Here is a 21,637-nt window from a genome sequence, read left to right as displayed (position 1 = left end):
GGGTGTCTTGTTTCAGCGAGTCACGTACCGTTTAAGAGGCACTTTCACAAGTTCGCGGTGAGGCGACGAGGCATTAAAAGCTGATCGCTCGGGAGGAAAACGCGCAGCGGCAGCGCTTGGGGAAAAGGTTAACCCGCTGGCTGCCCTGCCTGTGAAACGATGGTAAATTACCCGGCGCGTTCTCCCGGGGAAGAAATTAGACTTCAAAAGGGCTGGAGCCCTCCTGAATATATATTAAGCAGATGGGCTGATGCGCTGTCTCGCTGATGTGCAGTTGATTAACCGCCCCATAAAAGTGCAGCGGTCCCCTCGCCCGCCGCTCTCTCGGGCACCCCGGCGGCGGCAGCGTGCCTCTGTGGGGCTGCTGCCCCGGTACAGAGCGAGAGAGCGGAGGAAGGGGGGGGGTCCTCCCAAAAAGAGACCTGGAAAGAAAGAGAAGAGTGGAGCAGAGCGGAGATAACGAGACGGGAGAATCGGGGGAAGGAGGGAGGGTGAGGGATAACAGGGAAACAAGTAGGGGTGAAATACGAAATCTCTTCATAAGCGGAGGGGATTTTCTCTCCCTCTCCCAAATCTCTTTCCCTGGCAGCGCTAAAGAGCCCATCCCCATCTCGGCACAAGGTCCCATCGCCAGTCCCAGTACCCGCCGTGCTGAAGAAGGTGTTGCGGGTCGACACCCCTCACACGCACCCGGAGCATCCTCGGTTAAACCGAGCTGGGGTCGGAGGGCAGCGGGAACCGTCAAGGGAGACTGGCACCCGCAGGGAAGCGCCCAGCTGCGGCACCGGGCTGCGGTGCCTGGGGGGATCCTACCCATCCCTGTAGCAGCTTTCTAAAATCGCCTTCTCTCTCCTCCCGGTCCGAAGCGGGGAGGGAGAGAAGCACACGCCAGAAAGCCACCCATTGTAGCGTTTAAATGCCTCGCCGCTCAAACCGCCTTTGACACGCCTTGGCTCCCAAAGGCATCCTGTGCCATTCGATAGCACTTCAGAAGGGGCCTCTGCGTCCTCTCGCGCAGGGCAGCCTGGACGTGGCCAGCGACGGGACAAGGGGGGGCATCCACCATCCAGCTCTCCGGGCCGGGCATTAGCTCGGGAAAAAGGGCTTCTGGAGAGTCAGCCTCAAGTCAAACGGGGGGTGGCAAAAGGGGAGCATATGGTTTTCCGGGGCCAAACCTCCGCTCCCTGAGCGCTACCAGCTGCGCACCCCCGTTCAGGCCCCGGTCTGGTGTACACCCAGCTCCCCGTAAGGTCTCTTGTACTTGGCCAGCGTCAGGGCAGCACAACTTGCCCCCGGGGTGCGCCAGCCGCTCTGCGCCCCAGCCTGAGCAACGCGGGGCTGGTGTGCCCGCGGAGGGGATGCTCCCCACGCCGGGATGCTGGATCCCCTCCTCACCCACGGGCGAGGCTCCCCCCGTCACTTTCCAGCATTTTACTCTGCCGGGGACAGCCACATCCCGGGCAGATGCGGCGGGGGTGCGGGGCAAAAGGAGGGCTCCTCACGGACACAGAGGCCGGTGCCCACGGGTGCTAGTGTCAGAGGTGGGGTCACCTGTTCGGGGGGCCACAGCCAGGAGGTGCCCGGGTCTGTGGGGAGGATAGGGGCCGGGGCGCTGCCCCCTGCTCCTGCGCTGTAGGAAGCGGTGGGGGGGGGGGTGACTGTGTGTCTCCATCCCTGCTGCAGCGGCTCGGACCCCCGTGAGCGTGTGCACGCGTGTGAGCGCCCGTGCATGCGGGGCTCCGCGTGGGCTAGCCCGTCCTCGGTGGGCGCCTGCCTCTCTCCGCGCTGTCGGAGCAGACACGCTGGGCCGCTCCTGCGTATCCTTTTCTCCTCCTTTGTCTTCCCTTTCTTTGGCTTTGACTCTTTCAGGTGCCCCGGCGGTGCCCTCGCGTGCTGCCGGTTGCTGGGAGGTGGCGTGGCTGCCACTGCGCTGCTGTTGTGCGAGAGGAGGGAGGAAAGGGGGCTTGAATACTGGCTGTTGTGCTCGGCTGGGGTGGGGGGCCGCCGAGGAGGAGGAGGAGGCCGGTGATGATGATGATGGAGGGGAGGGGTGACGATGGAGCTCACCGCGGGCGCGTAGTTCCCTGGGGAGCCGCCTGAAAGGCCGCTGCGCTCACCAGCTGACAACGCGTGCTCCACTCCAGACACGGCGCACCGCGCCCGGGAGCGAGGCCAGACCCCCCTCCCTCCCGTCCCCCAGCCCCCCGTTCCCCCCCATTGTCCGCCCCATCGCATTGTCCGCCCCGCTCTAATTAAGAAACACTGGCCCCACGACCAGCTCCCCCCTACCCCCTCCTCCGTGGTCCTTGCGCTTTTCTGGTCTCCCCTCTCTGGGTTTAACCCTTTCTCCCCCTTCCCTCCCTCCTCCCTCCCCGAGGCCAGAGGTTGAGCAAACAGCAGCCGGGGAGCTGCAAGGCAGCGATGCGCCCTGGCAAACCTGGCACCACCGCGCCTCCGCCCCCCGAAACCCCCTCCCTAACGCCGCCGGGGAACCGGGCAGGCAGAGCCCCGCACCAGACCCCGCGGCTGAGGCTCTCACAAAGGCGGACCCCCACTTCCCAAAAGACCTCCCCCTCTGAGATGGTTTCGCACATCCCGGAGGATATTTAGCGTTCAGCCAAAATTTAACGCTCGGATAGTGCGCATCTGACTCGCCCTTTCACATAAAAGCCCGTTTAAAACGATAAAACCCCACGAAGCAAAGCGGGCGAAACCGCTTCCAGGGGCTGGAGCGCGTCCCCGCTCTTGTTAAAAAACTTTGCGCCGGTCTGTACAAAACAAACACTGTCGTGGGCTCAATAAAGCGATTTATCCATCTTCATTACTTAAAGAAATGTTGTCTCTTTGTTTGTTTGGGAGATATTAAGCATGCTTAGCTTGCAACACATAGTTGATTCCTTTGCTAGTATCTTGGATACTTGGATCTGACTTTGGAAGGTAGGAGCTAATTGCTAATAATGGAGAGAAAGGAACCAGCCAGCATAGCGGGAGTGGCCCGGCATATGGGGAATGAGCAGTCTGAAATACTCAATATTCAAGTTTCCAAAATATTAATGAGATTATAGCAACCTGCAGCTATACGTTACAGCTTGTTAACGGAGTGGAAGAGAGGGGGGCTGCCAGGCGGTTGTTATGCAAACGTTATAGCTGAACCTTAACATGGAAATGCGGCGGGGTATCTCTTTCAAAGAAGTGTTAAAAAGAAAAAGAAGAAGATAAAGACCTTCGGTCAGGGAGTGCTGCGCTGTTGCTGCAGCCCAACACCCCAAACCAGTGATACTGTGCTCCGCCGCATCGCTCCAGTGCTAGGAGCCCACACGTGCTTCCTATGTAAAGTGAGACCAGCTCCCAGAGCCCATAAATAAATACTGTAAACCAAAGGTGACCCACCTGGGGAAAGCTGGTGGGTTTTAGGAGGGAAACTGACCCTACCCATCGGTAGGGTGACCTTTTCACCCTACGGGGCAGTATGCCGGGTCAGTTTCGGCAGGTACGGGGCAGCGGCGGCGGCAGGGCCGGGAGGCAGCCGGGTTACCGGGGGCAGGTGCTCTGTTTCTGCGGGGGAAAGCGACGCTCTCAAGAGCTCCGCTCCCGCGGGGGCTGCTCGCTCCCGGTAGCGCCTGGACAAACCCCACCTCCCTGGTGTCACCTGCTGAACCCAGCGGGACCCTGCCACAGCTCCGGTTTAGCCCCGGGTCCGGTGCAACGGGCAGGCTGGGCAAAGAATCACCACCACCACCTCCACCCCCCCTGCGGTTTAACCCCAGCCTAGGGGCCACATCCTGCTCCCCCCGGGACCCGCTGCGCTGCTCGCGTGTCCCCCAGATCATGCCGGCTTTCCTAACGCTTTTCCAAAGGCTTACGCCGACCCCCGCGGGACAGACGAGACTCAGTGGGGCGACCGGCTCCTGTCCCGACCGAGGAAGGGCGGGGAGAACGGAACGATAGGACTCGAGCGGCGGCGGCTCGGGCAGAGCCCAGAGCCCCGAGCCCTGCACTTGTTGCGATTACCCGGACGTGCGGGACACAGAACCCACGGCCGCTTTGCCCGGAGCCGGAGCAGCAAGTCTGCCTCGGGGCATCTCCGCCCGGTTCTGACACCGGTCCAGCTTCGGGCGTGCGAGGAGAAAATCTGAACCCAACCGCGCTTGCAGGCTGGTTGTGTGTTTTTAAATTTATTTCCACGTTTATTTGATCTCAAAAAAAAAATTAAAATTAAAATACAGAAAACAATGGCAGCTGGCTTTGCTAAAATAAACGATTCTCGTCGTAGAAAAGATTGGGTTTGGGGTTTGTTTTTTTGATTTTTTTTTTTTTTAGGAGAAACAGAAATAGTAGCGAACACTCCATAATAAATACGTTTCCTATTTACCACAAAAGCAAAGTAAAACGGACATAAAAGTTTGACACGACAAAACTGTTTTCGTTTTTAAGAGAGCATTGGGATTAAGTGGCTTAATTAAATATCGGTCTCGGGTTGGCATTCAGTCATTCAGTCCTCTTGAAACCGCATCTCCAGCCGCTGATAAAGTGCTTGCGCGGAGTTTCTCCCCAAAAGACGCCGACGCGGTGCGCTAAGGAAATTCCATCTTTTCTCCGCTATTTTCAGGACACGATGGTGCGTTAGTGTGTGTGTGTGCATGTGCTTCCACAGAGATAGGACTCAGAGCAGGACCGCTGTCCTGCAGGGAGGGGGACGGCGACATCGCCGTCCGCTGGGCAAAGAGGCCAGACGAAATTCTCCTTGAGCATCACCTGCTCGCCGGCGGTGCAAGCCAGGCTCCGCGCTGCAAGGTGGCGTGTTGGCAGGAGGGGACGGCAACGACTTCTAGGCAAAAGAGACTTTAGAAGTGGTAACTAAAACTTGAAACAAAAAAGGAAAACAAAACGAGAATACCAACCAACCCTTACAGACAGGGCGGGCACAGTCACTCGCTAACAGCCATTTCCCTGGACGCACAAACCCAGGAGCTGCCGGGGGAGGGAGAAGCCGGGAGCATCTCACAGTGCCCGAAGGCAGCTGATGCCTCCTGGATGGCCGCTCCACCCCGCGGTGGAGTCCGTGCCCAGACGGGCGCCCTGGAGGTGCTGGGGTCGGCGGCCCGGCCCTAGCTGGCCTCGTCCGAGTCGCTGTAGTGGGAGCGGGGCGAGAACTCCCCGTCGCTCCTGTGGGACCGGGGCGACGTTTTGCTCCTCTCCTGCGGCGGCTGCCCCGGTTGAGGCATGAGGAGGGCGGGGGAAGGGGCTCTCTGTCCCATCAGGGCGCCCTCGCCAAAGGAGGGGAAGTGCAGCGGGTCGAGCTGCACCGAGTACCCGCCAGCGGCCGGCGGCGGGGGAAAGCGAGTCCTGCCGTGCCCGGGAGGCGAGGCTCTGGCCGGCCCCGGCGGCGGTGCCGGCGGCGGCCCTGCCCCGGCGGCGCAGGGCGGCTCGAAGGGAGCCCCGCGGTGCTCGGCTTTGCCGGGGGTGTCAGGGGTGCCCGCGGGGCTGTGCAGCAGCTCGGCTAGGGCGCTGATGTAGATCTGCGCCATCTGCAGCGTCTCGTACTTGGAGAGCTTCTTGTCGTTGTTGAAGGAGGGGATGACATTGCGCAGCTGGTCGAAGGCGTGGTTGAGCCCGTGCATCCGCCGCCGCTCCCGCGCGTTGGCCGCCAGCCGCCGCTGCTTCTGCACGCCGCTCACCTGCGCCCGCAGCCCGGGCCCGCCGCCGCCCCGCGGCCTCCCGCCCCCCGCTGCCCCTCCGGGGCTGCTCCCGCCGCCCGCTCCGCGCCCCGGCTCTGCCGCCTCCTCCTGCTGCTGCTGTGCGGAGGGCAGCGGGTACCGCGCCGGGCCGGCGGGCAGGCGCGCGGCGCAGCACACGCCCACCCACCCCGCGCCCAACCCGCACCCGCCGGGCTCCGGCTCCGGCGCCCCGCGCTCCCGCGCGCCCTCGGCCCACGCGCCCCGCGGCAGGCTCATGGCTCTCGGCGCGGGGCGGAGGGGGGGGGCAGGTAGCGGGGGCGGCTCGCGGCGCGGCAGCCCGCCTCGCGCGTGGCGCCCCGACGTCTCCGGTGTCGGCCGGGCGCCGCGCCCCCCTTTAAGGAGCGGCACGCGCCGGGGTCCCCCCCCCCCCCCCGCCCCGCGTTCCCCCTCCTCACCCCCCTCTCTCTCCTCCCTCGCGCCCCACCCCTCCCGCAGCCCGCCCTCCACTCGCGCCGGTCGCGTGTCGGCGCGGCCAATGGCGCGAGCGCGGGGGCCGGCGCGTGCGGTGAGCCAATGGAGCGCGGGGTGCGGCGCGCGCGGCGCGGGAGAGCGGAGGGTGAGGGTGGGGGGGGCTCGGAGGGGAGGCGACGGCACTGAGCCTCGGGCGGCGGCACGCGCGGTCCCGCCCCGCCCGGGCAGGCGCGCGCCTGGCGGACGCCCCGCACGCAACAGCATTCGGGGAAGTTGGGGGTGTGTGTGTGAGTGTGTGTGTGTGTGTGTATATGTGTATGTGTGTGTGTGTGTATGTGTGTGTGTGTATATGTGTGTGTGTGTGTGTATATGTGTGTGTGTGTATATGTCTATGTGTGTGTGTGTATGTGTATATGTGTGTGTGTGTGTGTCCCGAAGCGCACTGGCAGCAACGCGTCGCGCACCGGACAGCGGGAACCAATGCTGGCGGCAGCGCGCCCTTCCCGCACTGCCAACGCCGAGGATGCTCCGTCTCGCCGGGCAAGACGGGCACCCGCGTCCCTCCCCGCCCGAGGGCTCCGGTGAATGCCCTCCCTCCGTGCGCGTCCGGGGGAGGCCGGCTGTCCCGTCCCTTCCCGACTCGCCCCAGCAGCCGCGGCGTAGCCCGAGTTGGTGGAGCGGAGCGGTGCCCGGGCAGCCCGTCCCGCTGGCTGCGCTGCTTCGCGGGGGTTTATGTGCGGCCGGACGCGTGTGCACCCTCGGTCAGAGTAAGCCGTTCTCGGGGACAGTCGGGCAGCCGGGACCGGCAGCCGGAACAGCACACGTGCACCGCACCGGGAGCTGCCAGGCTTTCGGCGGGTCCCGGTCCCCCCGCAAGCAAGTTCTTTTGTTCGGCCGACAATAGCTCCTCAAAGGTGGCGGAGAGGGAAGTAACTCCGTGCACGCATCTTAACTCCTCTTCCGCGCAGCCTCCCCGCCGCCGCCCGCTCGCGGGGAAGAGCGGAGGTTTACCCGTGTGAATAAGCGTGTTGAGAACAAAGTGATGGGCACAGTATGAGGTAGATACGTTTTTTCAAACGTGAATAACTGGCAAGACGAGGAGGGAGCGCAGCAGCTCAAAGCCGTGCGGCCGTGACATAAAATGAGCAAACTCGTGAGTGTACGGAGCTGGCTGAGCCGCTTTGCGCGCCTCCGCGGCTGGGACCCACCTTCCACGAACAGCTGGATGTGTTCAACCGAGCAAACGGGGTGCTCGGGGTCCGTTTTCTATGGAGGGAAACCGAAGCGAGCCTCCACTGTTCTTTTCTGCTTGAAATTATGTTTCAAAGCCAAAGCTGCTGAACTCCCCCCCCACCGCAAAAAAAGTTGTCAAATTCTGATCAAAATGGAAACGTTTACTTGGCAAGAAAGATAAACAGCAGCAGTTTATGCCTTGTTTCCGTATATTATCTGTGACATTGGCAGGCTGGCTGTTCCTATCCAGCAGCAACTTTAATAAGCTCCTATCATATTACTGCACACACAGAGATGCTTTTATAATTTAAATAAAATAAGAAATCCTCTTTCCACCGTGCTGAATGGTTCTGTTTGCTAGCTAAATACCTAACCCTTTGACTTGTCTTTCTGTCCCCAGGCACTGCACATTCCCTGGCTGGGTCCTGGTGATCCAGGCTTTCTTTGTGAGGAGTCTGCTGTACTTGCCTCATCCCTGTTCCCAGTGCTGGGCACTGCAGCTTTGACCCACTCGATGCAAGGACCGCGGGACAATGCGCGGAGCTGAGCGGGAGCTTTGCCAAGTAGCAGCTGCTGACACACACTTCCAGGAGCCTAGTGAGCTTGAGGCATGGGGACAGCAGTGCTGAAGCCCTGAATGCCTTGCTCCTGGCTTTGAGGCTGACACAGGCCCAGTCCTCCAGCCCACAGGCCACCCTCTTTCCAGGGCTACCTGGCCAAAACCCCGGGCAGGGAGGAGAGCATCCCATTAGCATCCCCAGTTGCCCCACATCCACAGGTGTCCAGGAGGGGCCCTGGTCTCTGGGTAGACCCACTCACAGCAGGTGCTGGAGGCTTCCCTTAGCAGGAATGTAGTGATTTCATGGAGCACAGGGGAAGCTCAGCCTGTACCCTGGTATGCTCCTCAGACAGTTAGCCCAGTGGAGAAACACTACTGGCTGCTTAGTTTCCAAGTGTGTGTTCTGTGAGCACACACTTTGAAACTGGAGGCATCCAAGACTCGCTTGGTAGTTTGCCTTTGAAAAGGCATGCACAGAAAGCCATTTTTCCCACCAACATCACTGCTCAGAAGGGGAAAAATATATTTCATTGAACCCCCTTGCCCTGCGTACAACCATATGTTCTGTATGTGCACACGAACTCAGAGTCAAAGTCAAAGGCAAGGGGTGGTTTATGTTAGTGCTGGGTTTAGCTCTGCTCTCCCAGAATAAGATAAATGTAAGTGATGAAGAACTCCTGGGGCTGGCAGAACTCATTTTGTATTCAGCACTGCCCGGCCCTTTTCTCTTCCCTTTCTCCCTCTCTTTGTATGTTCAAGCCTACTTGAGTTTCTTTTTTCCTTTTGTAGAAGTTGGTTCTTTTGAAGCGGTTCGAGGCACGCCCTGCCGCAAAGGGAACTTCACAGGAGTCGGAAACACAGGCACACCGGTCTGAAACACTTACTGTACAATAGCAGGAATGTAGAAAGCCTTGAAAATGAATCTGCTTTCTCTAAGAAAGTGTCAAAGCTTTCAGAGGAAAACAAACTGAACTTATCCCCATATCTTTATGCAGATTTCCCCCTGCTCCCCCCCTAGTCTGGTTAAGGGCTGAGCAACAGATCGGGTCAGGCACATATTAGCGTTACAGAAAGATGGGTTACAAAAGGTGTGGGGGGAGAACAGACCTGCAAAAAGCCTCCTCTATCATTATGGTCAGAGACATTTTCAAAGCACACAAAGCACACAGGTCAGCCCTCAGCTTAATTGTGCTCAACAGTCTAATTGCTCATTCAATCCCATTTAGAGATCAGCAGGCTGCTCTGCCGGCACCATGACCCCTTAGGAAGTATTTTATTCTCTCTCTTCCCTTGCCCCACTTTCTCCACATGTTCTCTCATTTCCTCCCTTCATTTTGAAAAGCAGGGGGAACCCGCTCCATGCATCCCCTGGCCTTTGATCTGGTCTTCAGGCAGTTAAATGTACAAGTAGACAGAGACAAACTTGTGAGTGTCACTCACCGGGGTCAGGTAATCCTCACTGAATCTCAACCACCACTTGCCCAGGCCTCCAGCAAGAGGAGGGAAGGTCCATTCCTGCCTACCTGATAACTGGCCTACACCCTGGATGACAAACCCCATCACCCCACCTAGAAGCTACAACAGTGAGCTACCACAAACACATACAGACCCAAGCACATCCTAACAGTTTTCAGTGTCATCAACTGCACTATCAGAGTATTCACCCAAAGAAAGTATTCATATTTACATTATTTAGAACAGGTGAGGTTAAATCAGAGGAGGGTCCAGCAGCAAGTCTTAAGAAAGACTCCTTCTATGCTCAGTACCTGATGCTTTACTGTCAAGCTGTGCTCTAAATACATGTGAGAAGTGCCAACCACAAGGAATGCAAAAGTTCAGGTACCTGGAACATCACCATAGACTCGAGCATTAGTGAAACCTGCCCCTTTCCACCCATGAATAACCAAGACCACCTTGCCGCTGAAGAAGATGTGCCCCCATTTCTGCAGAGCAATGTTCCTAGGCCCATCATTACAACTACCCGATGTCACTCACTTCAACTTTTTGAGGGTCTATACAACCAACTCCCATTTCCTGGTCATGGTTAGCCACATGAAGACCCAGCACAGACCTGCACACTGAGGCTAACCCAGCAGACACTTTCTGCTCTGTGCAGTTAATTCTAGCACAAGTACTCCCACTTCCTCCAAGAGAAAGGCAAAGCACTGGTGTTAACAATACTTGCCCACCTCCTGGGGCCATTGTAGGCATAATGAATTCAACTTTGTAATATATTTGGAAATCTTATCTATGGAATTTATACCTACATACACTTTGCCCTTTTATTTAAATGGTCGTGACTGTTTCTGAGAATTGAATTTATGCTGATAATGGAAAAATAAGACCCTTCATATTCAAGGAAGCATCACTAATAACAATATCCTTTAGTCACTTTGTTTTAAGCACTTTCTTGTTTTTCCACTCAGCTTGGAAAGGAGTTCCTATTAAAATTGCCAAGCACCTCAGTCCCACAGAGGTCTGGCGAGCTGAGGCGCTACTCAGCTGCAGGACACTTGCAACAACAGGCCTCCAGAAAAACAAATGCAAACCACCAAAACCACCATGCAGGGGTTTGCTGGGCTGTCACCATGGTCTGGTAAGCACTGCCCTGGTCCCAGGCGATCACAGAGCATGCTTTGGCAGGCAGCAAGAAGTTTCCTCCTGTACTGAACCTGGGAGCTCTGATCACAGAGGTTTGCATTTGCTTGGCTACTGCTTCTGATATAAACTGTAACCACAAGAGCTAGAAATGGCTTAGGCTGGCAGCTTTTAGGATCTGCATTACCAAGTATACCCCAGAGCTAAGCTCTTGGGGAAAGAAGAGTTAATGACTTAAAAACAATTATACCCTCCACAGAACTGGAAGCTTTTGCTTGCAGTTCAGAACTGCTTTAATGCAATGGAAACACTAGTATCAGACCCAAGGGACCTGTGCTAGAGGCTTTATACCTTCTGTATCCCTCAGCCACTACTGTCTTCTAATAGCAATGTTAAATGAACAACTCTTTAAATGAGCAACAACAGAACACTAACTGTCCTTCCTTAGAAGGTGCTTTAAAACCAAGAGTTGACCAGCATACTTTCATTAGGCTGTTGCTTAATAGATTTTACTGATAAAAATCACTTAACCCAAAAAATGACCAGTGCCATCAACAGTTTTACAGCACAAGAACAATACTTCATCTGGTTTAACATTGGAGAACTGATACCCATCCATCCATCCACTAAGACAATATATTCCCTTCAAATCATATATAATCACCTCCACTTGTTCTCGATGTCTCTTGCTCAAGATCTCAGGGAATGTAAGTACTCCAGATTTCTAAGCATGTAGAATTCGTGGTACTAGATTTTGTTTTTTCTAATCATAGGCTTAAAGTATAAACTAAAAGATAAGGTTGCAGACTCTCTGTGGCACAGAAGTAACATATTTCAGTGAATAAGTGGGAAAAAACAACAGCTGACACGTAAGCAAGAGGAAAACAGGAAAAATCTGACTTTTTAAACTGTCTGCATTGCCTTTCAAACAACAGCGTTACTAGAGCAGTAACTTGGGAGCATGGGGGGTGCTTCAATTGTACTGAGCATTTAACACCATGTTCTTAAATCCATCCCCTACAAACCTCTTGGCAATCAGGCAGCCCTGAAGGTTTCTTAGTAGTGGAAGTGCCAGCCTGGAATTTGAACCTTTGCTGGTCTCCTGAGGAGAGGTGGTCTCTACAGTGCAAAGAGTAAATATTTACAGTTGCAGAAGCCAAAACAATGCAGAGAACAGTGGTCCTTCTAAGGGGAGAAACACAAGTGAATGGACCCAACCTGGTGCTGATCTGCACCTGACATCACTCCCCAGAGCGGACAGTACTTCCCCACAAAAGAAACACTTGTCAGCCAAGAAGAAATACTACCTTGCCACGCACAGGAAACCCTTCTATTTAATCCCTGATGGTAAAGAGCACAAGGGCTTCTAGGAACACCCAATTTCCAGCACAACACATCACCAACTGAACTTTCAGGAACTGTCCCTTTGAAAGGCTGTGAAAAGCAACCCCCTCTGAGGAAATCTTCACCTGGCCCTGCTACCCTATAAGTTAGGAGGCTTTCAGAAATTTTGAAAACTTGTTAGAAAGTAGAACCAGAGTAATTCCTTTTCTACTTTGTTTTGTTTGCAGTGCCTGCGACAGGTGTCCTCTTTGGTTGTGTTCAGAGGCAGCGGTGCTCAGTTGCAATGCTGTAACACTTTGGAAGCAGTCCTCTGGAGCAGCAGACTTGCTAAACCCTGCCTGTGGCACGATCTATACCTCTGGCATACGCCCAGGCTGCAGGATGTGATTGCTCTGGAGCTGGAGAGAGACTTGCTATAGACTAAACATTTCTATTTACTGTGCAGGCAGGTTGTCTTGAACTCCATAAAAGTTTTGGGAATTTCCACAGGGTGAAGCCTAATGCTCACCTTCAGTGTGCGAGAGATACTCTGAGGCAGGAAGTGAGATTAGAGACAGCTGATGGCCTGTGGAGGCCAGGAACCCCCGTTTTCACTAGCCTGACTGTACAGCTCTCACAGTGCAAGAGACATCCCCTGTGTGGGTTGCACACGTGCTCCATGTCAGCATCCAAGCACTTGGCTTTGGCAGGAGGGGTGTCAGGAGCAGTCACCATCCCATCTCCCTCATTTATGAGCACAGAACCCCACCTCTTGCTTCAGCGCAGCTGCTGCATCCATGCCACTAGAAATTAGTTTTGAGGCAGGCCTGTGTGCATTTGCATCCCAGTGAGAGCATGAGAAGACCACATCTTGCCTGGAAGGCAGCACGAAAGCAACATCCAACAAGAGCTGCTGTGCTAAACAAGAGCCTGGTGTCTCCGGTGGTCCCTCCATGCCCCGCTGCAGGCTGCTGCATGGGCGAACGTGGCCTTGGTCAGGGCACCCGCTTCAATGAGACTGTGAGGTTTGCCGAGCCCAGGACGGGCACCCTCAGATGCCCCCCCAACCCCTTGCCCTGGTGATACAGTGGTGAAGCCCACTGGCCCGTCCCCGTTCTCCCCCTTTCCCCGAGCCCCTCGGGTGGGGTGTGCGCCCCGGGGCTGCCCCTCTGCCGGCAACAGGTTGAATATTGTAGGTGTGGGCGATTAAAGTGTCGCCGGCACAATGGCGGTCTGTGTCCCATTCGCCACGCCCGGGCTCCTCTTTGGAAAGTGCACACAAGAGGTGACACGGCGCTGGCCCCCGCCATTATCCCGGCGGCATAGCGGCGCGGCCCGACCCGTCTCCCGGGAAATGGGGCTCCCCCGGCAACCGTGGAACCACCGCGGCCGCGCACAGCTCCACGCGAGCCGCCTCAAGGCATCCACCCCGCAACAACGGCTGCCCCTTTAATGCCTCTGCCCTTCAGCGGCTCTCCTCAACCCGAGGGCAGATGGGGAGCTCCTGGCGGGGACAGCCGAAAACCCGACGGGACAGAGAGCCCCAGCTCCACTGAGCTGGACCCGAGCGCGGCCGCCGCCGTGCGGGAGCCTGAGGCGGTGCCGCAGCGCCACCATCCGGGCGGCAGCGGCCAGCGCAGGCCCAGCCCGCCGGTCCACCGGCCAAAATCAGCCTCTCTGCTGCCCCCACGCAGCTGAGAGTTAACGATGGCGGCCGGGCCCCGCCGGCTGACCCGCAGCTCCTTCCCTCCCTCCTTCCCTCCCTCCCTTTCCCTTCCCTCCCTACGGCGGGTGCAACTCACCTGTGCGGGGCCGTCAGCACCGGTCAGGAGCCAGGCGAAGCTACCAGCGAGTGAGAGCGGTGGTCAGCCGAGACACCAGATGTGTGCGACAGAGAGTGAGCAGTAAATTCAAGCCAGCCTAAGAGACAAGGGCAAATTTGGTTCTTCCAAGTCTGTTTGTCATTAAAAAAAAGCACTGAACCAAACGTCACTGTTTGAGAATTAACCAGAACAAAGCCAAAACTCTCCATCAGGGGAAAATCCAGCTAGGTGTAGGCAGAAGTTTGCTGCACTGGGGGATTCTGATTCTGGCAGCTGAGTCACCAGGGCCACCAACAGGGTTTTTTCCAGCTTAACCCCCTTTTCTTGGCCAGCATTCACTCAGGAAGAAGGACTGTGGAGCAATGAATGGAGACCTGTGCAAAACCACTGCACCTGCTGGCTCATTATATGGCCTCAGCCTATGAAGCAGAAATTGCATTCCAGGTTAATTTTATTATTATGCCAGCAGATTACTATATGTCATGGGTAACAGCCCACCGGCTGTAAGTTTGAGAAGGAGAGCTGTTTGCATGTGTCAATATTTATGGAAGAAATATTTATGGGAATAAGTTTTCTCTTTCAAAGAACTCATATAATATGTAACAGGCCTCATATGCACATGAATAGGCCTACATTTGCCAGATGATACAGCAAGCCTTTAAAACTGAAGATAACAGTGGTATTTATTGAAGACAGTAAATATGTCTTTCAAACATCAGATTTCCAGGTATATCAGCTCTACACCTACCTGTCTTCCATCTCGATGCAGGAAAAACAAACCTCCCTGTGCCCCACATCAGCTACCCCTTCTGTACTGTGTAGGTAGTCTAACAAGATTATTTTCTATCATATAAAGTGTTTCAGGAGATTCTGTTTTGGCAGAGCAGGGGGAGAGAAGCAAACTTCACCTGTGATCTCTGACACCTGCAGAGATGTAAAACCGGTCCAAGCAATAACAGAGATTACTCAGAAAGGCCTGTAAATGTTAGAGCAAGACAAACCATTCCAGTGTTGCCTGAGCAGTGTTTTGTAGAGCAACATGCTTTTCTGTTACACTACATCAATTTCTCCCTATGTTCACTGTCATTCCACAGAGACTATGCCTTAAAAACGTGTCAGATAGATAGCAGGAGTAGCAAGTAACCACATTATTAGCTTTGTTCACAGTATTTGCTTTCTTCCTCCCATTCCCCCATGTGTAAGCAAAAGAATTAATTAGTAACAACACGGGTCAGCTGTGATTACTCTTACTGTGGTCCACAGTGAATATTCATACACAGGCAATATTCAAAACCAAACAAGACCTCCCCATTGTGTGTGTGAAGAGGCATGTCCCTGGCCAGTGGGGGAGAGGGGAGAGCTTACCAGCAGTGGCAGGCCTACAATGCACTCACAGAGCTGCCCACCTCCCACCCCCCTCTTCATTTCTGTCCTGGCACTTGTCAGGCACACAAGGTGGACTGGCAGAGCAAGTCAAATATAACACAAACAGCCTGTGAGAAGGGTTGGTTTGTTTTTCCCAGCTGTGCTTTGTAATGTCTAGCAGTCATATAACACTGACCAGCTTCATACCAGGCTCCCTTGACACAGCATGTTCTGGATGCTGAAAAGAGGATCCCTGTGTAGTTGAGTAAGGGGAATAAAAGACACCTCTGAGCCTTTCTTTCAGTGCCAAAGTTAAGATTGAAGGTGGGGCAATTTCCTATGCAGAGAATTTGTGGCTACTCCATTCCTGTCAGTGTTCAAGGCCAGGGTTTTGAGCAACCTGGTCTAGAGGACGGTGTCCCTTCCCGTGGCAGGGGGAGTGGAACTAGATGGTCATTAAGGTCCCTTCCAACCCAAACCATTGTATGATATGATGAGAAGCTGGTTCACATGGATGTTTGCAGAGAGTTTTGATGCACCTGATGGTGTGCCCCACACACAGAGCTAGCAAGAAAGCCTGAGTAGTTAGAAGGGATTGCTGAGAAGAAAGGGTCTGCTTTCAACCTCCCTGGCTTGCTACATTTCCCAGTGATGTCTCATTGATGGTCATGTACCGGTGTGGGGGACTGGGACCCTGCACCCCCCTATAACAATGGTACTGCCACAGCCCTGCAGGGAGGGGAAAGGCAGGCAAAGCTCTGCTGTCCTGGTGGGCAACCAGATATGAACCCCCAAATCAGTGTGGGAGCATCTTTGCCCTGAAATAACCACCCCTTCCCTCTCTTCCTGCTCTCCATGGCCTGCCCTGACTCCGGTGCTGAGAGTCAAATGGAGGTGGAAGTGGGGGAGGAAGGAAGCAGCTGAAAGAGAACTGGGGGAACCCAGCTACAGAGCACTCACCTGTTGGGCTGTAATATACAGCCCACATACAGGAATGTGAAAACAAGTCTGTGTGGTACTCCTGGGCAGCAGCTATACCTGAGCAGCCAGTTTGCATGCCCTGTGAGGCTGGATCAGCTGTGGCATGGACCAGGACAGCAACGCTTGGAAGCATCTGTAGCTCCGTTATTACTAGAGGAGCTAAATGACTGTCTCCTACCGACATGCAAGTGCACACCCCACCCCCCCCCCCCACCTTTAATCAATTAATGTGTTTGCCTTCAGCTCTTTATTTTGAAGGGGAAGTCTTATAATGGCTGATAGCTGGATTTGAATATAAAGCTGTTTGTTGTTAATGTTTGCTTTGGTGCTCTGCAGCAGTCCCTTCTCCCATGTATGTTGGCGCATCGCTCACTTGCAGCATTAAAACAAAGGATGGCCTTACTAGTGCTGGCAGTATTATCTCCAGGACCACTGAGCTGTCATGTCATGGGGACGGGGTGTCATGTGCTTGCTTGGTTGCAGGTAGCTTTCTTTTCCCACTGGTATGGTAGTTATTGATCCCTGGCATTTGTAGTGGGGCTCATATGGCCACTGCGCCTCTTCACATATGCCCTGCTTTGGGCAGCATTGCCAGCACCTCTGGGGAAGGCTCACTGTTATGGGAGGCTAACTAGGAGTGCAAAGGCCTTCTGCCCTGATACATGGCACTCTCCAGCTGCTGGTGGGCTCACACATCACTTCTGGAGGGGCTAGGGAGAAATGTGTCACCTATATTCCCATCTCCGTAGCCCTGCTTAAGAGCCTCAGGTAGGTATGTAACAGACCCTGCTGCTGTTTTTTAAGGGGCCAAGGCTGATCTGAAATGACTGCTGGGGCAGATGAAGCAGTGTTGAAAGTGTATCTCTGGCCTGTGAACAGGACAACCCTTGCCTCTTCGCACTGCCAAAACATCAGGCAGTGCAACCCTCTCTTGGCTCTCTGCCTTTTTTCACCCCACTATCTTCAAAATCTTTGTCTTGAGCACTCAGGGCAGAAAGATTTATTCCTCCCCACAGAGAAGCAAACTGGTTTTGATACACTGAATTCTTGTTACTATTTCAAGTTTCCTGTATGATCTGGAGCACAGTAGTTAATGACTTGACTGTTCAGTTTTCCAGCTGTAATACTTTACTTCCTTCTGATGAACGTTACAGAAATAAATACTGTAGTACACACAAAGTGTCATGCCACTGTGATGAATGGAATGGGGGGGGCAGATTTTGTAAGTCTTGAAAGACAGAAAATTTATAACTATACGTCTTGAAAGGTAATATACATATATATCTATACATATTTTTTTTTTAAATGAAACTCATGGCTCCTGTAATGTGGGGCATTGATACAGTTTTTTGGTTAGGAATTCATTAGGCTGTGAGTCACTTTGCCTGCACTGACCATCCTCTGGAGGATTCTGTTTCTGACCTCATGTCTGCAGTGAGACATGACAAGCTGATACCTTGTGATGGTGCGTTTGCAGTTGCCCACTGGTCTTGATATGAGGGATGAATGTGTGTTCATGTCCTAGTGTTTATCAAAAACTTTGTCTATGACCCATACTGAGGAGCAGATAGTTGCTTTATTTCAAAACAGCCCTACAGAATGAATTAAAAACATGGGTATTGGGACTGAGATTTAAAAGGGTAAAGCAGGGCTGTGTAGGCTATTGATGCCTTTGTTGTTTCAGAGGCTCTATTTTGTTTATTTCTTTTATTACTTACACCCAGGAGCATGCACACAGCAAGCTGATTTACTTTTCATGTCACCACATTTGTACAGATTTGAGAAATTAAACTTAAAAGGGATATTAACCTTGAGTATGCCCTATTGACCCTATGGCAATGAGTGTTCACAGAAAGGCCAGCTTCACGTTCTCATCACTTCATAGCATCCTACATGAGGGATAAAGAAAGAATAAAAGACACTTCTAAAAATGTGATCTGCTTAGGGAAACAATACTAGTGCGCAGTTTTGTGAGGACAGGAGGGAAACCCGGGAGACTGGCTCTGGCCATGCTGCAACTCATGACTCAGTGACAGCTACAATCACAGCTACAATAATTCAGGTGATCGGGGCAGCAGGACAATTTATTGTCTCTAGGTATTTCACTGTTGGTCAATAGAAACATCTTATTAAGTGATTCTTTGGAATGGGATAAATAAGTTTTCTTCCACTGCTTTTTTTCTGTTTGTAGCAGGTACATCAAAATATATGACTGGAATCACCAGGCAAACCACCCATCTTTACATACAGCTGGCTTGTATTTACAGTGGAGCTACAGCAGCAGACACACTTGACGGTCTTTACCACCATTACTTCACTGGATTTTTATTTAAAGAAAGGGAAGCATCACATACGTTTCACCTTTATGTAGCCTGTTATAGAGAGAACATGTACAGTACCTGTAAAACCATGTAGGTTTAGAGTGGTGTGCCTGTAAGTGACAGGGACAATGCCTATGTTCAAGATAAAATGAATGACATCTGATGCTAGCAAGACAGCTCTTCACAAGAGGTCGTGACTACTTTACAGATCAGGGGTAGCCTAAAACTAGGACCCTGATTATGTAAACTTCTCTGTGACTAAGGGAACCCCTACTAGACCCCCTGTAATGTGCATAAGGGCTTATAGGGTCAGTGCCTCAGTTTGCCACAGCTCTGCTCAGAAAATAAGCAGAGCTTGCCTCTTGGATGAAATTTTATGAAATAATAAAAGTAGTCTGATTATAAAAGCTTCTAGCACCCTGTTGCTAGGCATTTAGTGCCCACTGATGTATGAGCCTACTGGCATTACTGCATTAGGATCCTTTAAAGTTTAACTTCAAGTCACTGTCAATCTAACTTCTTTTGAGATTTTTAAGTTATCTGGATTCAGATATTTATTTATTTTTAACATAGCAATGAACTGAGGACTCCTTCCAATGTATTTCTGAAACTATAAAATTAAATCCCCTGAATGCCTGCTAAGCTTGACAGAAAACTGTAAGACATAAAAAACATTGTGAATGAAATATACCAAAGGTAATAAAGCCAAAACAAGACAAAGTGTGTCTTTTTGTATGTTAAAAACAGATTTTGGATGATGCAAGTTAAGTCATCATGGCTGATGATACTGCAGGCTTACTAATGACTAGGCCATTAAGTTTAACATGGGTCAGAGCAATCCCAGACACAGCTACAGGTTGGGCAGAGAGGAGATTCAGAGCAGCCCTGCGGGGAAGGATCTGGGGATGTTGATCGATGAGAAAATGAACATGAGTCAGCTTCAGTGTGCACTCACAGCCCAGAAAGCCAATCGTATCCTGGGCTGCATCAAAAGGAGTGTGACCAGCAGGGCGAAGGAGGTGATCCTGCCCCTCTACTCTGCTCTCGTGAGACATCACTTGGAGTATTGTGTGCAGTTCTGGTGTCCTCAACATAAAAAGGACATGGAACTGTTGGAACAAGTCCAGAGGAGGGCCACGAGGATGATCAGGGGACTGGAGCACCTCCCATATGAAGGCAGGCTGAGAAAGTTGGGGCTGTTCAGCCTGGAGAAGAGAAGGCTGCGTGGAGACCTCATAGCAGCCTTCCAGTATCTGAAGGGAGCCTACAGGGATGCTGGAGAGGGACTATTCATTGGGGACTGTAGTGACAGGACAAGGGGTAACGAGTTAAAACTTAAACAGGGGAGGTTTAGATTGGATATAAGGAAGAAATTCTTTACTGTTAGGGTGGTGAGGCACTGGAATGGGTTGCCTAGGAAAGCTGTGAATGCTCCATCCCTGCTGGTGTTCAAGGCAAGGCTGGACAAAGCCTTGGGTGATATGGTTTAGTATGAGGTGTCCCTGCCCATGGGGCAAGGGGGTTGGAACTAGATGATCTTAAGGTCCTTTCCAGTCCTATTATTGGAATCCTATCCAAGCCATTATTCTATGGCTCTATGATTCTATTTTAATGAAATGTAAGGATTGAGAAGGCCGTAATGAAATACGAGCTAAATTCTCTCACACTAAAACTTTTGTCAAATTTAAGCATAGGTCCAGTATCAGAGCAAGCTAGCTTCTGTGCAAATACAGATGGCAGAATGTGATTCTATGAAAATAATGACCATGTTCCAACAAAATTTCCAGATAACACTAAAAAGCCCGGAGGTGGGATGCAATATTTCTACAGATCATGTTGTGTACATGTCAGTGCTAATGAACTCTAAAATCATTCTCCAAAATGCTGTCCATATACATTTTCTGAAATCTAAGCCTGATGCTGATAAACATGGTAAATCTCGGTGGCTTATGTGGATGCTATACACTGAGCTGCCAGTGACATGGCAGCCTGGCAAGCTCATCCCATCTCCCTGGGCTAAATCCCTTTCAATAATGGTGTGGCAAAAACATCCACAAGTGGACACTTTGCTATGTACTGAAAATCCCAGAGCACTCAGGATTAAACAGGAGGAAACACAAGTTTAGAAAACAATTTTATTAGACAAATTATTTAGACAAATTATACACAGAAAGCTCTGCCACTTGTAACTGAGGCCTCCAAAAAGTGTTTTGTGTATCTGTATAATAGGCAACACATCAAAATAGGCCTATTTTAAATATTGTACATGGTTAACAGTTTGTTTTTTTAATAGCTAAAATCACTGCAACATCTGGTATGTCCCTACGTAGCTTGTTGGAAAGAAATTATCTTTTTTTATTATTTTTTATTATTATTATTTTACTCAGAAATGTGGATGAGTTCATGAATGTTACAAGGGGGAAGCAAGTTGTGCATGCTTTTAGACACTTGCTACCCTGGAAACAAAATGGCCTTTTGCATGATAAGAATTTGTTCTGCCTTACACAGTAGACAATATTTGAAGATTTAGTACAAAAAACAGTGACAGTACAAGATGCTCCCCCAGAACAGAATTAGCATCAAAATAGAATAGATCTGAAGAATATACCTTTTAATTTATCCTAAAGCAAATCACATAGTCTGATTCCTATTAATCCTAGCCAAAGAATGAGTTAGGTTAAAATAAGTGTATGGTTGCATTAAAAACCAAACCAAACCAAAAAAAGCTCACAGGATAAACTGCTTGCTTTCTATGTAACTGCATTTTTAGTTTAAAGGATTACAAATTGAAAGCTCTTCCTACATTTCTAACAGGTAACAGTGTTACTTTAAAAAGCTGGTGCCGAAGTGGGCACTGGTTTTGCTCTCACTGCTGTTCTTTCTCTTGTTCTATACAGTTGGCACTAATGTAAAAAATACATAGCTCCTCTACATCTAACTTAACATACAAAGGGTTAAAATGAGTGCTTGCTCATATGTTTTTTTTTTTCCTTAGAACAATATGTGATTATAATTAAGGCCACATCTGTACTTCTTGAGGGCTTTTTTTCTCTCCACTAACATCATTATTGTATTGATCAGCTGTACTGATCTGGAAAATAATTTATTAACCTTTGATCTATGTTTAAACTTCTCTAGAGCTATATTAGTTGTTCATGAACATGGTATATACCTAAGAGAGAGTTTCACTTGTCTAATTAATTAAAAGTAAAATTATCAAGGTTAGCCTTATAGAATGCTCAATAGCCAATGCAAAAACCTAACCAAAGGAGTTACATCTAGGTA

The 21,637-nt window shown here is 51.8% G+C and overlaps 1 protein-coding gene across 1 annotated transcript; it reads right to left on the bottom strand.

Annotated features, from left to right (window-relative positions):
• Positions 1–5,108: 5,108 nt before the first annotated feature.
• Positions 5,109–5,954, bottom strand: ATOH1 (atonal bHLH transcription factor 1). The gene has a single exon (XM_034064452.1). The coding sequence runs from the start codon at positions 5,952–5,954 to the stop codon at positions 5,109–5,111; it is 846 nt and encodes a 281-aa protein (XP_033920343.1).
• Positions 5,955–21,637: the final 15,683 nt, after the last annotated feature.

Source organism: Melopsittacus undulatus, chromosome 7, assembly GCF_012275295.1.
Source record: "Melopsittacus undulatus isolate bMelUnd1 chromosome 7, bMelUnd1.mat.Z, whole genome shotgun sequence".
Lineage (NCBI taxonomy): Eukaryota > Metazoa > Chordata > Aves > Psittaciformes > Psittaculidae > Melopsittacus > Melopsittacus undulatus.
Note: the sequence above shows the minus strand (reverse complement) of the source record. Positions and strands in the feature narration are given on the sequence as shown.

Excerpts from the sequence above, each read along its gene's own strand:
- ATOH1 (XM_034064452.1), bottom strand. The coding sequence starts at position 5,954 with ATGAGCCTGCCGCGGGGCGCGTGGGCCGAGGGCGCGCGGGAGCGCGGG.